Raw genomic sequence first — 22,895 nt, forward strand, 5'->3', positions numbered from 1 at the left:
ATACTCCAAATGGGCATGTTGCTTGGTCTCCAAAGCCAGATCACATCTCAACTGATGTGATCTAGGTCAGACAGACACCACCCATATATAGATATATTGATACACACACATACTAAGAAGGCTTCTTGCTCTCAAATGCCACCCACTTACCCTAAGAAAGCTTCTTGCTTCAAATGCCACCGACCTACCATCTTGGAATAACGATAACGTTGTCCCAATAGCATAGTCACTAGCACCACAAAGGGCTTTATTCCGATCAACTAATACATGTAATGTCAATACATTATATTTCAAAACTCGTATTTAGTTCCTCATTCCAAATGATTAGTGGACTTGGCCTACCCTTCTTACTCTTCCCCTTTTGAAGATTATTCGATGCAGCTCCCACTTTGGCATAATCTTTTATGAGCTTATGGAAGAAATCGTTAATCTAAGAAATCACTTAGCACGAATTGTTCTCACGATTGGTAAATTCTTCACAATTTGTACCTCTTCTTCAAATATCTAATGACCATCAATAGATATGATGTGTCCAAGGTAAAGCAACTTACTCTTAAAGACCCGCATTTGACTCCTTAGAGTACAACATATCTAAGGCAATATAGAGATGTTGTTCAAGCTCATGCAACTACTTGCTATAAACGAGTATGTTACCAAAGAACACCACCATATAAACTTTTCGGATGCAGATGGAATTCATTATTTGTTGGAAACTAGTTGGCTTCTTGGCTTTAAAAATGGCAAGATCAAGAGCTTGCACTAGCCATAGCAAGTATATACCTAGTTGAATCCAGAAACATTCCCAAATTCATCCTCTAAAAACACAACATAGTGCAATTTCAATCTCACGAGAGTCACTCATAAGATTGAAAACCATAAACTCCATCACGCATAGCAGGGACTAGCTACTATGACATCCCCACTGACGTCATCAGCGCCCAACAGTGGGTGTAGACCATAGTATTAAAGTATGCTCTCACACATACAAATCCACACACCCACACATACTTGAGCATCCATTTATACAAAGTCTTCGTACTGAGTTTCTGTCGGCACTCCGGAGGTGAAGGGCAAACTCAACCATGACGAAGGCTAGCACTAAAGGAGAAGGCTAATCAAAAAGTAGTCCAAATCTCTTCATTCAAGCTACAATTGCTTGTGAAGTCTAAACGATTTCATTTTAGTCTCTCCCAAACGAGCATCTAAATCTAAATTTAGCTGATAGGGCAACGCACCATTTAAGATAGAAAGAATTATCACAATACCAGCAGGCACCAACTTGGACGAAAACTTCACAAGGTGAAATTTGCATGTCCGCTAATACGGCAGAAGCATATACCTAGATGAATCTAGGAACATTCCCAAACTCATCCTCTAAAAACACAACATAGTGCAGTTTCAATCTCACGAGAGTCACTCATAAGATTGAAAACCATAAACTCCATCACGCATAGCAGAGACTAGCTACTATGACATCCCCACTGACGTCATCAGCGCCCAACAGTGGGTGTAGACCATAGTATAAAAGTATGCTCTCACACATACAAATCCACACACCCACACATAGCAAGTCCTAAATGCAGTTTTAAAGACCTTCTAATAATATACTTGGACTGTGACATCATGATACCCCCCTCAACATGAGCAAACTGAATGCCCAAATAATAGTGCAGCTGTCCCATGTCTGACATTTCAAAAGCTTGCTGCAAATCAGCCTTGAAAGCTGCAATATGCTGAGTATCTGGGCCAGTGATCAACATGTCATCCACATATAAAATCAGCACTAAAAAATCAGATCCACTCCCACGGACATAAAGAGTAGGCTTTGTGGGGCTATTCTGAGAACCAAGGGATAGTAAGTGTGCATGTATTTTGGCATACCATGCCTTGGGTGCCTGCTTCAAACCATAAAGGGCTTTTCTCAACCAGCATACCTTGTTTTCAGAACCAACAACCTCAAAGCCAGGAGGTTGTGTCACCTAAACTTCTTCCTGCAGATCCCCATGAAGAAAGGCAGTCTTGATGTCAAGCTGGTGCACTTGCCAATGGTAATGGGCTGCAATGGCAATAACACATCTAATAGTAGTAATCTTGCAAGTGGGAGCAAAGGTCTCCTCAAAGTCAATGCCTTGTTGTTGGGCATACCCTTTTGCAACAAGACGGGCTTTGTGTCGATCTATGTTGCCATCAGATTTCCTTTTTAACTTGTAGACCCACCGGGTACCAATGGCATGCTTGCCGGGAGGGAGATCTACTAATTCCCATGTGTCATTTTTGGCAATGGATTGTAACTCAGCTCTCATTGCATCCATCCACTCTTTGCTGTCAAAAGCATCTTTATGGCATAAAGGCTCTTCATTGCAAGTTGTAGCAAGGAGTGCAAACTCAAGAAAGTGACCATGCATCTGTCTATTCCCTGATCTTGTCCGGGCAGCAAGAGGTTGATCTTGTTTGTTGTCCCTCAATGTGTCAAAAAGCCATTTGGGAACTTGCCTTTGCTGTCTATTAACAGCTCTTTCTTCAATCACTGCATCATGAATAGTGGGATCATTTTGTGCTCGAAGAGAAACCTGCAAATCAGCATGGGGTACTGGCTGATCATTGCTTGTTGGAGGGCCTGCAGGAGGCTCATGTTGCTGGTCAAAGTCTCCTTCTAAGGGACGCAGAGGTAACCAAGAGTCAAAGGCATCAAACATGTCAATTTCTGGCTTAGCTTTGCAGTCCACAAGAGGAGAAGCCGAATGTTCAGCAAAGATTACATCTCTACTGACAACAATCTTCCTAGTATTTGGTTGGTATAACCGATACCCTCTGCTCTCCTGGCTGTAACTAATAAATATGCATTTGATTGCCTTGTCATCAAGCTTATGTCTCAGCTGAGATGGTACATGAACATATGCAAGAGACCCAAAAACTCTCATGTGTGAAAGTGAAGGCTTCCTGCCTTTCCATGCTTCATAAGGTGTGGCAGTCCTCAATGCCCTTGTAGGTGATCCTCCATAGTGGACCTGTTCTTCCTTTCAAGAAAAGGATTATGCTGAGGAGTGTAAGGAGTAGTGCATAAGTGAACAATGCCCCGTGAAGACAAAAATGCATCAAACTCCTTTGACATATACTCTCCCCCCCTATCTGTGTTGAGGGTGACAAGCTTGCATCCTGATTCATTCTCAACCATATTCAGCCACCCCTGAAAGCATGAGAACACTTCAGATTTGGCTTTTAAAGCATATACCCAGCAATATCTTATGAAGTCATCAATGAGAGTCATGAAATATTTGTATCCCCCAATGGCATTTGTCCTCATTGGGCCACAGACATCACTGTGCACTAGCTGTAATTTCCTTTGTGAAAATTTTGGACAATTCTTTTGAAAAGGAAACGGATGCATCTTACCCAAAAGACAACCCTCACACACATGTTTGGAAACTGTGTGAGTTTAAGGTACATCATTTGCCATGACCTGTGAATGTAACTTGGCAAGAGCTCTATAATTTAGATCACCCATTCTCTCATGCCAAAGATGAGTTTCAGCAAGCTGTGAATCTGAAATAGCAAATGCTTCAATAGAGAGTGCAGCTGAGTGATCATCAAGGTGATAAAGTCCCCTTTTCCAGGTGCCAGTGAGAGCTATGGCATTGTCATCACGAAGATCATACACTAGGCATCTGTATCCATCAAAAATCACTCTGAAACCGGAAGTGGCAATGGCTGAAATTGAAATCAAGTTGACTTCAATTCCGGGCACAAAAAGAACATTAGTCAAAGTGACAAGATGGCTTCAAATGGATGTGAGCTGCACATCTCCAATTCCTTTTACAGCATAGGAGGCATTATTAGCACATGTGACAATCCCCCCTCGAGGTGCATTAGCTAAAGAATGAAACAATTGTCTGCAAGATGTGACGTGCTTGGAAGCACCACTATCAAAATACCAAGACTGAGCATCATTAGTAGTAAAGAATGCATCAACTTGGGAGGGATCAAAGGAGCAATGGACAGCCCATGCCCAATCATCCTGGAGAGCAAGTGCATGTGAGGCATCTACTGGCTCGTGGGATTCAATTGCATGTGAGGCATTAACTGTCAATCTTGCTTTCCTTTTCTCCAAAGCAATGCACTTCCTGCATTCTGAAATTTCATGCCCGGGCTTGCAACAACAGTTGCATCTTTTCTTCTTTGACTTATCTGCTGTATTTTTAGATACATTGGAGGAATTGCCACTGTTAGGCGCATATTTAGGCTTGCCCATAGGCTTGGAAGCCTTGCCTTTTCCTGTCTACTGTGAAGCAAATGCATGATCAAGAATAATAGCTTGCCTATTAGCACGACTTTGCTCTTCCTACAAAAGCAAAGTGACTAGCTGATCAAAAGAGTGGTGGTCTGAATTACCCATGGCCACTAATCGAAGGGTTGTAGCAAACCCTTGATATGTATCTGGCAGTCCATTCAATGTGGTACTGACAAGCTGAGAATTTGGCACCACCTCATCAATATTGGCAAGTTGTTCCATGAGGTCCTTGACCTTTCTCAGGTATGCATCCATAGAGTCACCTTCATTCATACTGACTTCCTGCAATTGCCTTCTTAAATATTATGCAACACGTGCCTCATTGCGAATCTGATAAAGAGAAGCCAATTTGTCCCAAGCATCCTTTGCTGTCTTGCAAGACCGAATGTGTGGAATAATGATTCTCTTGCATGATAAAGCAATACAAGAATGTGCATTTGCATCTCTTGCATCCCATCTTGTTTGTTCCTGAGTTGGAGGGGCAGCAGCAGGGGTGCTAGAGGATAAAGCATCAGGAGTACCCTTTGCAGAGGGACCAGTAGTAGGGGCAGCCACTGTAGCATTGACTCGCCTCAGATCAACCCCAGAAACAATATTCCAAAAATGCCTTGCAACAAGAATATGTTTCATAATATAAGACCACATTGGATAGTTGGTGCCATCCAACTTATCATCTTCACGAAGAATGCCAAATAGATCATGATTGTTGCCAGCCATTGCAAATGGGATACCCTGAAAAGAAAAGACCTGAAAACACAAAAGCCTCAAGGCTATCACTGCAAAGAGCTGGCTGTCCAAAAAATGACAGCAAATGTCTGCAAGTGAATACCCTGCAAATTTCCAGCCCAAGAAGAAGAGCGTCACATCTGTAAGTATCAAGAAGAATTGTACTCAGCTTCATGCTCTTCTCAGAGCCACTTGTACAAAGTTATTTCTATTGCCATAAAGGCCCTTCTTTCTGGCCCCTAGTGTAGTGTTTCTCCTCCTTCCCTTCTCTCCCAATCATCCTTTTTGTTGCGAATTATTCCAAAAGCATGCACACGCGTTCCCCAAGCATTGTTCAGGTCAATGCAGCGCCATCACTTCCATTTCTGCTTGGGCCAATTGATGCAGAGGTGGAACCCTTGCTTCGAACTGGTTTTCAGCCCATCTGGGAGTCTTTTTATTTGCTGTGATCTCTCTTCCAGCACTTGTCATTTCTGTGAATCAGTCCTAGGAAGGGTTTGGAGGTTCCAGAGATGGTTACAACCTTGGCTATTCAGTTGCCTTATTTTTCAATTAAGCTCGTGTGAGTCCTCCTTGGCATTCTAATTATGACAATCACATCTAGTATATGATATGCAGCTCTCGGTGGTGGCACAAAAGATTGCAGCACATCTGGGTTTCCAAACTCCCTCTTCGACAGAAGTTCTTCTTGTGGCATGTTATGCTTGGGATTCTTCCTTTGGACAGATATTAGTTCGTCGTCATATGCTCCTGCCACTTGTCGACGATACTGTCTATGCCTCATCTATTTTGGCATTGCCCAGAGTCTCGTGATTTCTTGTTCTTTATACAGCAGCAGCTTCAAGCCCATTTTCTTAGTGCTTCCTTTGGCACGATTTTTTGGCTGTTTGGTAATCATCCCGTGAGGCAAGGATTGTTAGAATTATTATTATAATTCAGCAATGACCCACTTCTTGTAACAATCACTTCTTCTATTGCAAACACTACGTTCAGCTCTCTTGCTTCCTGCTCTCTCACTCTCTTGATTTCTAACATTTGGTATCAGAGCAGCAAGACCCTGCTCCTAGCTTCCTTGCCTGCAAGCTCTCCCTGCTCCAAGCTTCCTGCTCGCAGATCACGTCCGTACAGCTCCTGCGTCACTTCGTCCATACTGCTCCCGTACTAACCTACGCAGACATCCCGTACAAGTACCTGCGAATCATTTCGTACAGCCATAGCTAGCTGTCCCGTACAGCTCGTTGGCTGTTCCGTACCAACAACGGCTGTTCCGTACAGCTCGTCGTCAGTACCTGCTCTTTGCGCTGCTGATCATACAAGTCGTACGGACTGTTTCGTACAGCCGTACATTCGTCGTACCTTCGCCGCTAGTACATCCGCCATACCTGTTTCGTACATCCGCCGTACTAACAGTTTCGTACAGATCAACGGCGATTGTCCGTACAGGAATCCGTACATCCGTACATTATTTCGTCCGTACACAGAGCTCCGTACAAGTCGCCGTACACAGCCCGTACGACGTTGTACGAAATTCGTACTGTCAGTTCCGTACACGTTGAGGAGCCCATACTTCGTGCAGAGTTTTTCTTTGCAGGTGGACTTTGGAAGGTGTTTTCTCATAGGCATTTGCACAAAGAACCATTGTTTGGTTTGCATTTTGGGAGCTTTTGCATTTTTTGCAGAGAATTGCAAAAATTTGGGCTTTTAGTTGATTTGCCCCTTTCAAGTGCAATTTCTTGCAAAAATTTGGGGCTTTTGCAGGCAGAGTGCAATTTGTGCAACATTTGGGGCTTTCAGACCATTTGCCCTCTTTTGTATGCAATTTCCCACAAGAAATTGGGGCTTTTGCATTTGGGTTGCAATTTTGCAGGTAAAAGAGCATTTTGGAAGTTTGCAGACAGTTTTGGACTCACTACGAGTCAAATTGCAGACTTTTGCCACCTTTTGCAGATTTTTGGGCATTGAGCAGAGCATTGTGGTGCATTTTGAGCCTTTGACAGGCTGTGACAGTATTTGTCACTGTGGGCATATTTTTCTTTGCAGAATTTACTTGTGCATCTTACATCCCAGGAAGGGATTTTACTTGTTCAGTTTGCTATATTTCTGAGTTTATCTGGCAAAAATGGCACATAACAACTCAAATGAGGTGTTCGGGGTTCTCACACAGGAGGATAAGTTGGATGGCACCAACTACTCCTTGTGGAGTTTCATGGTTCAAAATATCTTAGTTGGCAGAAATCTTTGGGATTATGTCAATGGAGATGAAGAAAGACCAGATACAACGCCTATACCTGTCACTCCTACAGCTCGAGGCAGGGGTAGAGGTACAAATACAACACAAGTAATTGGAGCAGCCGCTCCAGAAGCTCCCACAACAGAGCAAAAAAGATGGGACTCTAGAGATGCACAAGCTCTTTCAGTAATTTCTCTTTCTGTCAAGAGGTTCATTATACCTCATATTCGGTCATGCAAGACATCTATGGCAGCTTGGGTAATACTGGAGAGTATGTTTGCAGCAAGAAACGATGCCAGAGTTTCCTTTCTCAAGCAAGAACTTTCCCATACACATATGGAGGAGGGAGATTCCATGAATTCTCACCTCACGAAGCTTCAGAATCTCAGGGAACAATTGCTTAACATTGATGAAGTCATTCTGGGTTCAGAGATGATCTCCACCACTCTGAACTCTCTTCCTGAGTCCTATCTTGGTTTCCACACCTCGCTGAATTTGTCATTGAGGAGGGGCAGCAATCCTCTCTCCTTTCACGAGTTGGTAGGACTTCTGTTGCAAGAGGAACAAACACGTAAAAATATGGCAACCCGGGCTGGCGAGCATGCTATGCTCTCTAAGTTCAAGCCCAAGGGTCTTTAGGGCAGCATAAGCCACATGCCCATCAGCCCACACATCAGCATAAAGCTGATTCTGGACAGCCTTCTTATAAGGCACAGGGTGATACAAACAAGCAAAAAAGAAGGGCATCTGTTATTACTGCAAAAAGCCAGGTCATTATATTGGAGAGTGCAAGAAGCGCATAGCCAAAGAAAAGAAAAGGGATTCCGGTATGGCTGTATCAGATGCATCAGGTCCACATTGCCATGATGGAGGAGATGTTGCAGCCAACTTGGTTGAAGAGCACTATATCTTTTTGACTTGCACTTCAGTTTTTTCAGTGGGTAGTTCAGATACTACAGCCACTAATGATGATGACCCATATGCTTTTTTGACTTGCAGTTATGATCCTTCAAAGGATGAATGCTCTTTCAGTGTTGATGAGACTCTAAATACATGGTATTTTGATAGTGGTGCTTCAAAGCACATCACTTCCAAGAAAAATCTGTTTGTAAATTTGCATTCTTCACCCACCAAGAAGAAGGTAACTTATGCAAATAATTCTTCTCATTCAGTGTGTGGAGCGGGAGACATTATTCTCACATCCACTGATGGCACAGATTTCAGTATATTAGATGTACTCTATGTGCCAGGTATAAAGAAGAATTTGCTTTCAGTGTCCTCACTCAATCGAGGAGGATTTCAGGTTGTTTTTTATGATGACAAGTGTGCAATCAGAGACAAAGAAAATGAATATGCTTTGAGATTGTCTGACACTTTGTATCGAGGTCTTTTTCAGCTTGATTTATATGAAAAAAGATCCCATCTTGCATTATCAGTTAGCACTCCCACTGCTGCAATGCACAATGCGGAGTTGTGGTATGCCAGGTATGGGCACATGAGCTATGGCAACTTAATGACACTTCAGAGGCATGATATGGTTGATGCATTACCTCCTTTCGAGTCCCCTCCTCCTCATGCATGTGAAGGTTGCATTCTTGGCAAAATGCATAGGCTTCCCTTCAAGAAGGATGGTGCAGTGAAAGCTACAAGAAAATTACAGCTTATTCACAGTGATGTCTGCGGTCCCATGAGGACACTTGCTTTTGGGGGTTATCTCTATTTTGTTACATTCATAGATGACTTTACCAACTACACTTGGGTTTATGGTCTCAAGGCAAAATCAGAAGTGTTTATGCATTTCAAACACTTTGTGGCTATGGTTGAAAATGAGACAGGACTCAAGGTGCAGACACTTCGCACAGATCGAGGGGGGGAGTATATGTCGCATGAATTTGAGACATTTCTGAAAGAAAAAGGTATTATGCATCAGCTTACAGTGAGGCTTACACCTCAACAGAATAGCAAAGCTGAGCGGAAGAATCGCACCACCATGGAAATGGATAGATGCATGCTCACAAGTAAGAAGTTGCCTCACAGGTTTTGGCTGGAAGGCCTCATGTGTGCAAACTATATTTTAAATCGGGCTCCTACAAAGGCTTTGAAGACAATCACTCCCTATGAGACATGGCATGGGAAAAAGCCTTCAGTGGACCACTTCAGAGTTTTTGGTTGTGTTGCATATGCCCACGTGCCTGTGGAGTTCAGACACAAGTCGTCAGATAAGGCACTAAAATGCATTTTTGTGGAATATAGTTCACAAAGCAAAGGCTATCGTCTCTACAATCCTGCTACACGCAAGATTTTTGTCAGTAGAGATGTCATATTCTCTGAAAATTCTGCACATACAAATGCTAAATTTCAGATTCCGGCCTCTTCAGATGATGTGTTTGAGGGGATGCTTACTATAGCATTTGGTTCCCCCGCTGAAAATCAAAATTTACAGCAACCTCCGCCAGCTCCACAAGTACAGATTCAGCCCCCAGCTGAATTGGTAGGGTGTGGATGAAGTTGTCAGGCAAGAAATTCAAGAGATACACGCAGCCAAAACAGTGCCGCATTGGTTGCTTCAGACTCTCAGGGAGAGTAGGCTTGAAGCTCCATTGCCTGGCAGAACTCGTAGTGCAGTAAGGCACATGGAGGGAGCTCATTCAGTTGAATCAGCTTATGCAGGTACTCTTCTTGATGAGGAGGAGCCTGAGACATTTGAAGAAGCAAAAGATAATGTCCATTGGATGAATGCCATGCACGATGAGTTGCAGTCCATTCATAAAAATCAGACTTGGGATGTTGTGGATTTGCCACCAGGTAAGAATGCCATAGGTACACGGGGGTTCAAAGTCAAAAGAAAACCAGATGGGTCCATTGATCGGTACAAGGCAAGGCTGGTTGCAAAAGGATATGCTCAGAAAAAGGGCATAGATTATGAGGATGTTGGGGTAAAGGCACATTGCCTACCCTTAATTAAAAGAATTAAAGATAGGACACCTATGACTGTCTTAAGACAGTCATAGAATAAACCTAATCCTAATATAACATAAGTGAGTTTGTGGTGTGGCTCACTCATCACTTCACACCCGCACTATTGTGTCACTCTCACTCTCTTGCTCACTTCCTCTCCTCTCTTACCCCTATCAACTGGTATCAGAGCCTCCCCTCCCAAGCCTCCTCTCCCTATCCTACTCTCCCTACTCCACTCCCTAGCCTAACCCCTGTCTACGGACGGGCGTCGCAGGGCTGTAGGCAGAAAAGGGCTTTGAGCAGCGGCGCGGGCGCATCGAGCAGGCAGAGCCAGGCGGCGCAGCGAGCAGGCAGAGCCAGGCGGCACAGCGAGCAGGCAGGGCCAGGCGGCGCATCGCGCAAGGCAGGGCAGTGAAGCAGCTTGCCATTTCGCAGGGGGTAGCGTAGGCGCAGGCGCAGGCTCGCGCACCGTACATCTGCTTCATCTGTACGGCGCCGTACAGCCGTACGGTGGCCGTACGTCTGTACAACTGTACGGACGGCCCTGTACCGTACTGTCCGTTGACAGGTCTTTCAGCAGGGAGCTGCTTCCGATTTTGTGCAGCAGGGAGGTACATTTTCTTGTTTTCGGGATCTGTGTCAGAGGCAACTTCTCTCCTTGGATCTGGCTTTTGCACAAGTACAGCAAGTACGAAAGTACAAAAGGTACATTTTTGTTTGGGGAAGAAAGAAAGGAGAAAGAGCATTCTGCTCTTCATTCCTCTTGATTCAGGGTCATTTTTCAGTTCACAAAACTGTGTTATCTTGAAAGTACAGCAAGTACTTTCATTCATCTCGTGCTTGAGGTGATGAGAACCACAGTGTGTGGTTGATTGCACAGTTATTTTGTTCTGGCAAGGTAATGCCCTGATTTTGCAAGAGGACATATGCTTTTACTGGGTTTGAATCTCAGTTTACAGGTGAGCAGATCATAGGGCTTTTGCCCGGAAGGTGATGCATTGTATGCCTTGAGGCAGTGTGGTGCCAGAGAGCACACTTTTGTCTTGATTTCCGCAGTGTTAAGGAGACATTTTCTTGCAGATCACATTCTTGTGCAACACTCAGAGAACCTCAGTTGAGCCACGCTTGGCCAGGGCGCATCGAGTTTACTCGGTCCCTAACTGTCCATCGTTGACAGTGCTCAAAAGGTTCCTCATTGAGTGTTTGTACGTTGGGATCTGTGTATGTCATTTCTACACAGGGCAGTATATGCATTACACTGGTGGATGATTTTGTCAGAGAGATTTTCATATTGCATGCTACCTCAGTGTTGAGGTGTTCTCCACTTGGTTCAGGTGTCAGATCAAGGGGCTTTTGCCCAGACTTTGTTTGACAGCACTTGGGTTACCGACAGAGATCTTCAGATGCATTTTCTCCCCTTGGTATAAGGGTGATTGCTTGGGATTTATCCCATTTACTGTTGCAGGTTTTTGTGACAGGCTGAAGGGTCACTTACTGTTTTTTTGGGGTGTCTGTCAAGTGGTTTCTGCAATTTGAGTCAGTGACATACCTCATCTGAGGTGGGAGAAGTGATCAGTACAGTCAGTACAGCAGTGTTTACAGCAGTGTTGGTGGTTTTGTCAGATAATTATGCACTGTTAAGCTCTTGTTGAGCAGCAGCAGCAGTCTGAAATTACTGTTTTTATGCTTTTTTGAGCTCAGAACAGTTTGTCAGAAGGTACAGTATTTGCAGGGACATTTACTGTTTTGCTGCAGATTTTACTGACAGTAAAAACAGCACCTTTGAGAGTGCTTCTGGCTCTTGAATAGAGCAGGCTTTTCTGAGAAATCAGAACTTTTTATTCAGTCTTTTTACTTCCAGGGAGTCAGGTACTTTCCTCATCTGATATGGCATCAGGAGGAGGTGATTCTTCAATTCTGAACATAAAGAAACTGGAAGGAGCACATAACTATGCATTATGGGCAGAACAGTGCTTGAATGTTCTTCTGTTAAAGAAGATTGCTAAGCCCATAAGGGTAAAGGGTGTCAAGCCATCTGATATGGCAGCTGATGACTGGGAAGAGCTTGATCTGTCTGCGAGGGCAGCTATCATGCTCACTATTTCAGACACTCTTGTGTTCAATGTACAGGCTGAAAAGACCTCTTATGGTCTATGGCAAAGACTAGAAGAACTGTATGCCCAAAAGAGCTCAGCCAGTAAGGTTTATTGGCTGAAGAAGCTGGTCGATCTTCGCATGAAGGAAGGTACAGCTATGACCTCACACTTGAGTGAGTTCAATGCTATCTTTACACAGCTGATTGCACAGGGGTTGAACCTTGATGAGGAGTTCAAGGCTACTTTCTTGTTGTGTACTCTTCCTGAGAGTTGGGACACTTTCAAGACCACCCTGTCAAACTCAAATGCCACTCTTATTTATGCTGATGTAGAGAGCTCTCTCCTTATGGAGGAGATGAGCAGGAAGAATAATGCGGGCAGCAAGTCTTCAAGTGCTTTGCAGGTACAGGACAGAGGCAGGACTCAGCAGAAGGGGAGATCTGCTAGTAAGTCCAAATCCCGTAGTCAGTCCCGTGGCAAAAAGGACATTGAATGCTTTTATTGTGGCAAGAAGGGACATGTGAAGTCGAAGTGCTTCAAGTTCATACGGGATCAGAAAGCCAAGAAGGCTGAAACGAAGGATGCAGGAAATGCAAGCAAAGGCAAAGGCAAGGCCAAGGCAGATGACTTGGATGCAGTGAATGTTGCAGTAGAGGACAGTGACAGTGACATACATGATGTTTTATGCTCTTCTGCTGTAATAGCACATGCTTTGGTTATTGATGGCCATGACATGCATACCTGGCTCTTGGATTCAGGTGCCTCTTTTCATGTTACACCTCATAGGGAGTGGTTTACTTCCTACACAGGTACTCATGGAGTTGTTCATCTTGGGAACAACTATGCATGTCAGATTGCAGGGATTGGCAGTATACAGATAGTACTTCCTGATGGACAGTCATTTATGCTTGATGGTGTTCGCCATGTGCCGCAAATCAAGAAAAATCTGATTAGCACTGGCTTATTGGATGACAGTGGTTACCACACCACATTTGGAGATTCCAAATGGGTGATTACTGATGGCCATACTGTAGTGGCTGAGGGTTTTAAGAGTGATACCTTGTACCCTCTTTATGTTTCCAGTGTGGGTAATCATGTTGTTGCCATAACCGAGCTGCCAAAGGTTTCATTGTGGCATAGCCGGTTGGGACACATGTCTGTTAAGGGAATGCAAGAACTGTCACGTTTGGGTTATCTGCCGCCTCTCTCTTTTTCAGATTTGCCTACTTGTGATCATTGTATTTTTGGCAAGCATTCTGTGACTTCTCATAGGAGGAGAACTCCTCAGAATAGAGCACCACTTGATCTAGTGCACACTGATTTGTGTGAGATGCCACAGTTATCACTAGGGGGTGCCAAATATTTTATTACTTTCATTGATGATGCCACACGTAAGGTGTGGGTCTATTTCTTGAAGCATAAGGGAGATGCCCTAGATGCTTTCAAGAGATTTGTCGCTCAGGTGGAGAATCGGACAGGTCGTAGGCTGAAATGCCTCAGATCCGATAATGGGGGTGAGTATGTGTCACATGCTTTTGTGCAGTTTTGCCAAGCTAAGGGCATCAAACAGGAACTCACAGCCCCTCATAATGCATCTCAAAATGGTGCAAGTGAGCGGATGAATCGAACTGTTCAGGAGAAGGTTCGATGTATGTTGTCTTATGCTGCATTACCCCATGGCTTTTGGGCAGAAGCCGTGCAAACAGCAGTTCACATTATTAACAGGTCACCAAATAAGGCTTTGGAGTTGAAAGTGCCAGAGGAGGTGTGGTCTGGCAAGCCACCCTCATATAAGCACTTACGGGTATTTGGCTGCGAGTGCTTTGCTCATGTACGCAAAGATCTACGCACCAAGCTGGATCCAAAGTCTATCAGATGCATCTTTATGGGATATGGTGATGAAGGTGAAATGGGGTACAGGTTATGGGATCCCGTTAAACGGAAGATTATACGCAGCAATGATGTCATCTTTAAAGAAGATAGTGTACACAAGGAACCCGTGCAACCTGTGGAATACAGGAGGGTTATTTATGATGATGTCGGACAGCCAAGAATGCCCATTTATATGCAGCAGCAGCCTGCTGCAGATCACCCTGTTCAAGAGGGTATACAGGCTGGAAATCAGCCAGATGATTTTGCCAATGATGTACCACTGGATATGCCAGCAGATGAAGCTGTAGCACAGCCAGATATGGTGGTACAGCCACCTGTCATTCATGAAGAACAGGCTGGACAGCAGCCTAATCCGGAACATTTTGTTAGGAGGAGCTCCCGTGCACAACGGCCTCCTGTCAGGTTTGTTCCAGGAGCCAATAATGTGGCTGATTTTATCATGTTGACAGATTGTGGTGAGCCTTCCAGCTTCAAGGAAGCTATGGGAAGAGCAGAGAAAAAGAAGTGGGAGAAAGCCATGCAATCAGAAATGGACTCCCTACTTCAGAATGATACATGGGACTTGGTGCAGTTACCTGCAGGCAGAAAGGTTTTGCCATGCAAGTGGGTTTACAAAGTCAAAGTGGATTCAAATGCTTTACCTCGGTATAAGGCCAGATTGGTTGCCAAGGGATTTAAGCAGGAGAAGGGCATTGATTTTGATGAGATTTTTTCCCCTGTAGTCAAGATGACTACTTTGAGAGCAGTGTTAGCTCTTGTTGCTCATGATGACATGGATTTATGTCAGATGGATGTGAAGACAGCCTTTCTTCACGGAGATCTCCATGATGAGATCTATATGAGTCAGCCAGAGGGATATACTGTTAAAGGGAAAGAGCAGCTTGTATGTAAGCTCAAAAGGAGCTTGTATGGACTCAAGCAGGCACCAAGAGAATGGTACAAGAAGTTTGATGCCTTCATGCAGTCCCAAGGGTATCTTCGGTGTGAGACCGATCATTGCTTATACACCAAACGGGCAAAGGATGGCAGTTTGATGCTACTCATTCTATATGTGGATGACATGCTTATTGCCAGTAAATCTCAGCATGAGATTACTGCTTTGAAGAAACAACTGCATAAGTCTTTTGACATGAAAGACTTGGGTGATGCAAATCATATTCTTGGCATGCGTATTACTCGTGACAGGTCCAAGGGACTTTTGTTTCTGTCACAAAAAGAGTATATTGACAAAGTACTGCAGAGGTTTAAAATGGAGGGGGGGAAGTCCATTAGTATCCCGTTGCCTCCACATTTAAAACTCAGCAGTAAGGACAGCCCCAGATCAGATGATGATAAGGCTGAAATGGCCAAGGTTCCGTATGCATCTGCAGTTGGATCTTTGATGTATGCCATGGTTGCCACTCGTCCGGATATTGCTTTTGCGGTGGGAGTCATCAGCAGGTATATGGCAAATCCAGGCAAGCGGCATTGGGAAGCAGTGAAAGGTGTCTTGAGGTATCTCAAAGGTACCAAAGACTTGTGCATATGCTATGGTAGGAAGGATGCATTGGTGCATGGTTTTACAGATTCAGACTATGCAGGGAATGCAGATAACCGGAAATCTACTACCGGTTATATTTTCACATTTGCAGGAGGTGCTATATCATGGGTGTCTCGGTTGCAGAAATGCGTTGCACTGTCAACCACAGAAGCTGAATATGTTGCAGCCACTGAGGCTTGCAAGGAAGCAATATGGCTTACTCGGCTGGTGGGAGATTTGGGCATTACAGGAGATATGCCAGTTTTGCATTGTGATAGTCAGAGTGCTATCATGTTGGCAAAGAATCCGGTCTTTCATCAGAAGACCAAGCACATAGAAGTGAAATATCATTTCATCAGGGAGGTACTGGAAGACAAGCGTCTTGAGCTTGTGAAAGTACATACTGATGATAATCCTGCAGATTTGCTCACTAAGAGCTTGCCTACAGAGCGGTTTGCACATTGCCGCCACATCATGGGATTAGGATGAGACCATTCTTACTTTATGGTCTAGTATACAGTAACTGTATATTGCTGTAATTTTTATTCTTTTCTCCCCTTTTGGCACATTGGCCTTTAGGTGGGAGGTTGTTGGGGTAAAGGCACATTGCCTACCCTTAATTAAAAGAATTAAAGATAGGACACCTATGACTGTCTTAAGACAGTCATAGAATAAACCTAATCCTAATATAACATAAGTGAGTTTGTGGTGTGGCTCACTCATCACTTCACACCCGCACTATTGTGTCACTCTCACTCTCTTGCTCACTTCCTCTCCTCTCTTACCCCTATCAGAGGAGACTTTTGCTCCTACATCCAGGATGACAACCATCAGGTCGGTTACCATGGCTGCAAATTTTGAATGGAATGTTCATCAGTTGGACATTAAAACAGCTTTCCTTAATGGAGACTTGTTGGAAGAGGTTTATATCAAACAACCTCCGAGCTTTCAAATTTCAGAAAATGCACTTCAGGTATGCAAGCTGAATAAAGCTTTGTATGGGCTGAAACAAGCCCCACGTGCATGGTATGTCAAAATTGATGCCTTTCTAACCAGCAAGGGGCTGCACAATAGTCCAACTGAGAGCACCCTCTACATAAAGAAGGATGGGGGGGATATTTTGGTCATCATTCTTTATGTAGATGACATGCTGCTCACCGGATCAAATGAGGAAGTAATTGCAGATTTCAAAACCCAATCGAAAGCTACATTTGATATGTCAGACTTGGGCTTGTTACATTTCTTTTTGGGGATCCAGTTTATTCAAGAGAAATGTGGCATTGCTATGTCTCAGTCCAAGTATGTTCAAAAGCTCTTGGACAGATTCAACATGCATGATTGCAAGCCTATGTCCACTCCCATGGAGCCGGGGCTGAAGCTTACAATGCATGATGCGGGTGAATCAATTGATGTCACACTCTCTAGTCACGCTGTTGGATGCCTCATTTATCTCTGCAATACACGACCTGATATTCAGTTTTCAGTTTCTCAGGTGAGCAGGTATATGCACAGCCCAAAGACTATGCATTGGCAGGCTGTAAAACGCATCTTCCGTCACTTGCAAGGTACAAATTCTTTTGGCTTGATGTTTCCCAGGGGGGGTGACTTGCAAATGCATGCTTACAGTGACTGAGATTGGGCTGGAGACTATGATACTAGGCAGTCCACCAATGGGAATTGTTTCTTTCTAGGACATGCTTGCATTTCTTGGTTGAGCAAGAAACAGTCTACAGTGGCTACCTCCTCATGTGAAGCTGAGTACAGGGCAGCTTTCACAACGACAGTTGAATGTGTTTGGCTGCGTCGTTTATTTGTTGATCTTCATCTTTCATTGGAGGGTCCTTCTCCGATTCTCACTGATAGTCAGAGTGCTATAGCAGTGGCAAAGAATCCTGTGTTTCATGCTCGCACGAAGCACATTGAGGTTCACTATCACTATGTCAAAGAGAAGTTGCATGCAGGAGAGATCAGTATGATCTATGTGTCAACACATGACAATGTTGCAGACATCTTCACCAAATCACTTCCACGTGAAAAGTTTGAGTCATTTCGTAGTGCCCTGAACTTATATCCTTTTGGTGATTGATCATTTCCTTGTACATGGCATTGGCACTGCAGGGGGGTGTTAGAATTATTATTATAATTCAGCAGTGACACGGTTAGTGAAGGATAAGGTTTTGTCACTTAGACAAAACCCATCCCACTTCTTGTAATAGTCACTTCTTCTATTGCAAACACTACATTCAGCTCTCTTGCTTCATGCTCTCTCACTCTCTTGATTTCTAACATTATGATCTTTTTTTCTATCGGGTTTGTTATTAGGCTCTCTACGCTTTTGAATGACCGTAATCATCGGGTCTTTGGTAATTCCTCCCTGGCTAAATATCAATTCTTCTGTACGTCTCTACGACAATCATTTTACAATTTTCTACATGCATAGGACATAGATTTTCCAGCCTTGTTGTCATATAATGATGTCTTCTGATGTTTGTAATCTTGAGTCCCTCTCTTTGGGACAAGGAGGTGTGATGAAGAAAAGAACTCACGATTTGATCATGTGTCATTCTTTAAGCCTTAAAGGTCAAGTATCTATTTTCACACTTTGTCACTTTATTTGATGCTTGTTCACATTTCTTGAAAGATCGAGGATAAAAATTTAGTAAAAAGCTAAATGGTAGTGAAATAATAACCAATATGGCCAATGCCCCTCCCTTCACAACACTTATCCAAGAGTGTGTGTATTAAGAGGTCTTGGATCTTTTTGAATGCATGAATGATGGGGTAGCTTCTACATTGATGTCATTTAAGAGAGTTTACTTCATATTATTATCTAGGAGTTAACAAGCTAAATTTCTCAATAAACGTTGTTATGCATTACCAAAGAAACTTGAAAGAGGTGCCCCTAAAAATAAGGTTACATGCATGTTTACTTTCTTAAGATCTATGATTTAAAAAGCTTAAATCCTTAACAAATAGTACTAAACCTCAAAGCCAAGGGAACCTCCACTCCAAGCTACTCCTTGTGAGAGAAATGCAAGGCATGAGCCATTTACAACTGTTACTCAAGCGATTGGGCAAAGTTGTTTCTTTCTTTTGTTTATTCAACTTGTTAAAAAACAATTTGGGTGTAGATAAATGTATATGTATATGTACATGTATAGATGTCTATATGTACATACACACACAAACACACATTTTTTTAGTGTACATACACACTACATATTACATACTGTCTCTCAAAAAATAAAATCACATTAATTAGTTTTCCCTCCCTCTCGATTAACCTATGTTAGTGACTTACCTCAATTAACCTAAGCTCTGGCACCCTTCCCTGTGCCTCCCCCTCCTAACTGCTCAGGCTCTCTAGCTCAGCTCTCTCGCTCCCCTCTTTCCTCAACCTCCTCTTTCCTCTCCTCTCTCCCTCGCCCTCCTCCGCTCAAGGCCGCCTCTCTACCCTCCTTTCCTCTCTCTTCCCTCACCCTCCTCACCTCTGTCCCCTCCTCGCCTCCTCAAACTAATCTCTTAGCCTCTCTCTCCACTCACCCTCCTACGCCTCTGTCCCCTCCTCTTCTCTCTCCCCCCTCACCCTCTTGCCTCCTCTCTCCCTCAACTCAACTCGCTCCCTCCCCTTTCCCCCTCTCTTTCGTCCCACTCAAGCCAGTCCCTCCTCTCTACATCGGCCCTCCCTCTCTCCTCTCCCTATCGCCCTCTCCCTCGCTCAGCCACTCCTCGTTTCTCGCCCTCTCTCTCCACTCAGTCTCGCTCTCCCTCCCTCTGCTCAGCCCTCACTACCTTTGTCATCACGAGGCAATGCATGGCGGGAGAGCTAAGGCGACTCGTGGGGGGAAGGAAAGGGAAAGAAGAGCTAGGCACCATTCAAATTATCTCCCTCATAACAAATTAACCACCCAAGGGAGGAAATATTTCTCGAAGCAACTAGATATTTCACAGAGTGATGGCGATAGATGGCGACGGCTCTAAGACACCTTAGCTTAACTTTTTAGGGGAAATAATTTTTTATTAGGGGAGCCAGTAGCTTAGTTAATTATTTGCGGGGCAGAGACGGAGACTAATGCTAATTGATTTTTCCATTCTTCAATAACAGGGGGCACATACTGATTATACTGATTATACTATAGAAAACTCCACATAATCAATGGCCATCCCATGTTTATCCAAATTTCATCCATGCACATAGCTTAAGAAAGTCCCACCACGTACCTCTCCATTGTGATCTCTTAGGGTATGCCTGCAATCGTAAACCCCATCCTCCTTTTCTTGCCAGATTCTTACAGTCTGAAAAACCAATATCCATAAATGTGGTAAGTTTTAGCTCCAACTACTCATTAATTGAAAAATGACAACAAAGGTGCCCTCGAACAGAGATAAATTCTCCAACCTTATCAGCAGAGCCAGACAGAAGAAAGCCATCTCGAGGAACAAACTTTACACTGTTCACCTGCCCAAATGCCAGGCAATCAACAAATACATCAAGGAGAAAAGATGAAAAGTAACCAAAGGAAGTATCAAAGAGGACAAATCCTTCCCAAAAATGGTCATATAGAGGAAATACAAACCCGTTTGCTATGTCCAGATAGAGTAGACTTGATCTCCCCAGAAGATCGGTCAAAGACAACAACACTAGCATCCGATCCCCCTGTCAAAATCAGATCCTGTATATGCAATAAAACAATCACCTCTGGAGTGCTGATACAAATTTAGTATAAAAACGTTTGTATAAATGGATGCTCAAGTATGTGTGTCTTTAGAAACCAACAAGCTAGTTGATAGGACACAACACCACTTAAGATGGAAGGAATTTATCACAATATCAGCAAGCAGCAACATGGACAAAAACTTTACGAGGTGAAATTTGTAAGTCCACTAGTACAATGGAAGCATATATATAGATGAATAAAAGAAGTTAGAACATGGCCATACTCATCCTCTTAAAACACAACACATAGAGCAGTTTCAATCTCATGAAAGTCACGAGGTTGAAAACCATAAACTCCATCATGCATACCAAGGACAAGATACTATGGCATCCCCACCGATGTCATTAGCGCCTAACAATGGGCGTAGGACATAGTGTAAGCATATGCTCTCACACATACATATCCACACACCCACACATACTTGAGCATCCATTATACAAAGGTCTTTGTACTGAGTTTCTATTAGCAATACAGAGTTTAACGATAAACTCGGCCGTGAGAAAGGCTATCGCTACAAGAAAAGGCTAATCAAACAATAGCCCACATTCTCTTCATTCAAGCTACAACTACTTGTGAGACTATACGATTTCATTTTAGTCTCTACCTGGAACATTCGAGTAGCATGATACATCTTGGTTATGGGAGGGTAGCAGGTTCATTCTACCACCACTCTCGTCAACCTATATCGGGATATTTTTTATATCTTATGTACGAATCTAGGAGCAAGATAAAGAGAATTCCATCCAAATGAGCATTTCTAAGCCAAAAATGCTTAGACAAGCTGAAGATAGAAAGAATTTATCCCAATATTAGGAAGTCACAACATGGACAAAAACTTCACAAGGTGGAATTCGCATGTCCATTAATACAGCGGAAACATCTATCTGATGAAACCTGTTAGATGCCCAAACTAATCATCTAAAAACAAATACAAAGTGCAGTTTCAATCTCATGATAGTCACTCAAAAGGTTGAAAGCCCTAAACTCCATCACGCATAGGAGGGGACTAGATACTTCACTAGCGGCCAACGGTGGGTGTAGACGATAGTATAAACATATGGTCTCACACATACATATCCACACATCCACACATATTTGACCAATTCAGAGGTGAAGGGCAAACTCAGTTGTGGCAGCTAGCACTAAAGGAGGATGTTAATCAAAAAGAAGATTCTCTTCATTCAAGCTACGACGACTATATGATGTCATTTAAGTCTCTCCCAAACGAGCATTTCTAAGCAAAAATGCTTAGGCAAGATAGCTAGTAGGGAAACACACCACTTAAGATTTTAAAGAATTTATCACAATATCAAGAAGCCGCAACAAGGACAAAAACTTCACAAGGTGAAGTTTGCATGTCAGCCAATACGGCGGAGACATATACCTAGATCAAGGTGAAGTTTGCATGTCAGCCAATACGGCGGAGACATATACTTAGATGAATACAAGGGCATGCCCAAACTCAGCAAAACAGCCTCAGCCCACACATGTAAAAGATATCTAGCACAATAAAACAATTTCAGCCCACATAAGGAAATTCACATCCCATCAGATATGTTCACACAATGGGGTGCCCAATTTGTCAGCAAAAAAACCAGCTAGCAATTGTAAATTTGCAGAACACAAATAGACAAATTGTCCATTATAACTTGCACGTTCCTTCGCTACCTTTGAGCAACTAGATTCATAAACATAGGAATTCCAACATACGCATGACAAGCCCAATGGATTACTAAGCTCAGTAGCATCATTCAGATCTGATCATCTATACGTGTGTGCACATATTGGGGTACAGACATGTGTGCTACCCTATTCTCTAACACCTTGCCGTTGGCATGATCTAAAAAAGCTTTGTAAACTAGCCATGATTATTCACCTCCTAGTCCTACTCCATGGTATCATGTCGAATAGTTTGTCCCCCAAGGTCTGTAAAGAGATTCGAAAGTCTAATCATTCTTTGATCTTGTATCTTCATTTGAAAACAAAAAGTGTGTGCGTGCGTGCGTGTGTGTGTGAATGGTATGGACCCTTAATAGTATGTAGATTGTTCTATGAGAACATGCTATACTTGCTCTTATTATGTCATACATTTCGCAAGCAATTATACATGCTCTCCCATGCAAGTACTCCTGACCTCGAAAGCACTTCAATGAGCCAATACCGCTGCCTCAGAGAAAGGTTACACTAATGCCCAAGGTTACACTAATGCCCAACACATCACCAAAGGACATGAAAACTGCAAACCGCTTTCTTCAAACACATGAATCTAAGAGATTGCTCAATGCGAGCGAACGTACCACTGGAAAAGCTATTGCACAGTAATAGGAAAATAGAAATTTCCCTTGCATTAGGGTCTAGCATATAGCCTTCTCAGTTTTACCAGCATTCCCGAAAGACTGTCACTTGGATGGCAATAATTATGAAAGTGTGTAGAGTGACAATGGAGTCCATGTTGCAATCATACAAC

General features: G+C 43.3%; 1 protein-coding gene across 1 annotated transcript in view; it reads right to left on the bottom strand.

Annotated features, from left to right (window-relative positions):
- Positions 1-22,895, bottom strand: part of LOC147900497 (pre-mRNA-processing factor 19-like) — an 82,796-nt gene that overhangs the window by 35,550 nt on the left and 24,351 nt on the right. The window contains exons 9-11 of the mRNA XM_087376982.1: positions 20,288-20,383; positions 20,110-20,169; positions 19,932-20,006 (exon numbers count right to left, since the gene is read on the bottom strand). Coding sequence (XP_087233108.1) covers positions 19,932-20,006; positions 20,110-20,169; positions 20,288-20,383 — 231 coding nt within the window. The remainder of the gene's footprint in view (positions 1-19,931; positions 20,007-20,109; positions 20,170-20,287; positions 20,384-22,895) is intronic.

Source organism: Dipteris shenzhenensis, chromosome 7 (genome assembly GCF_047967505.1).
Source record: "Dipteris shenzhenensis isolate YYH24624 ecotype China chromosome 7, Dip_SZ_1.0, whole genome shotgun sequence".
NCBI lineage: Eukaryota > Viridiplantae > Streptophyta > Polypodiopsida > Gleicheniales > Dipteridaceae > Dipteris > Dipteris shenzhenensis.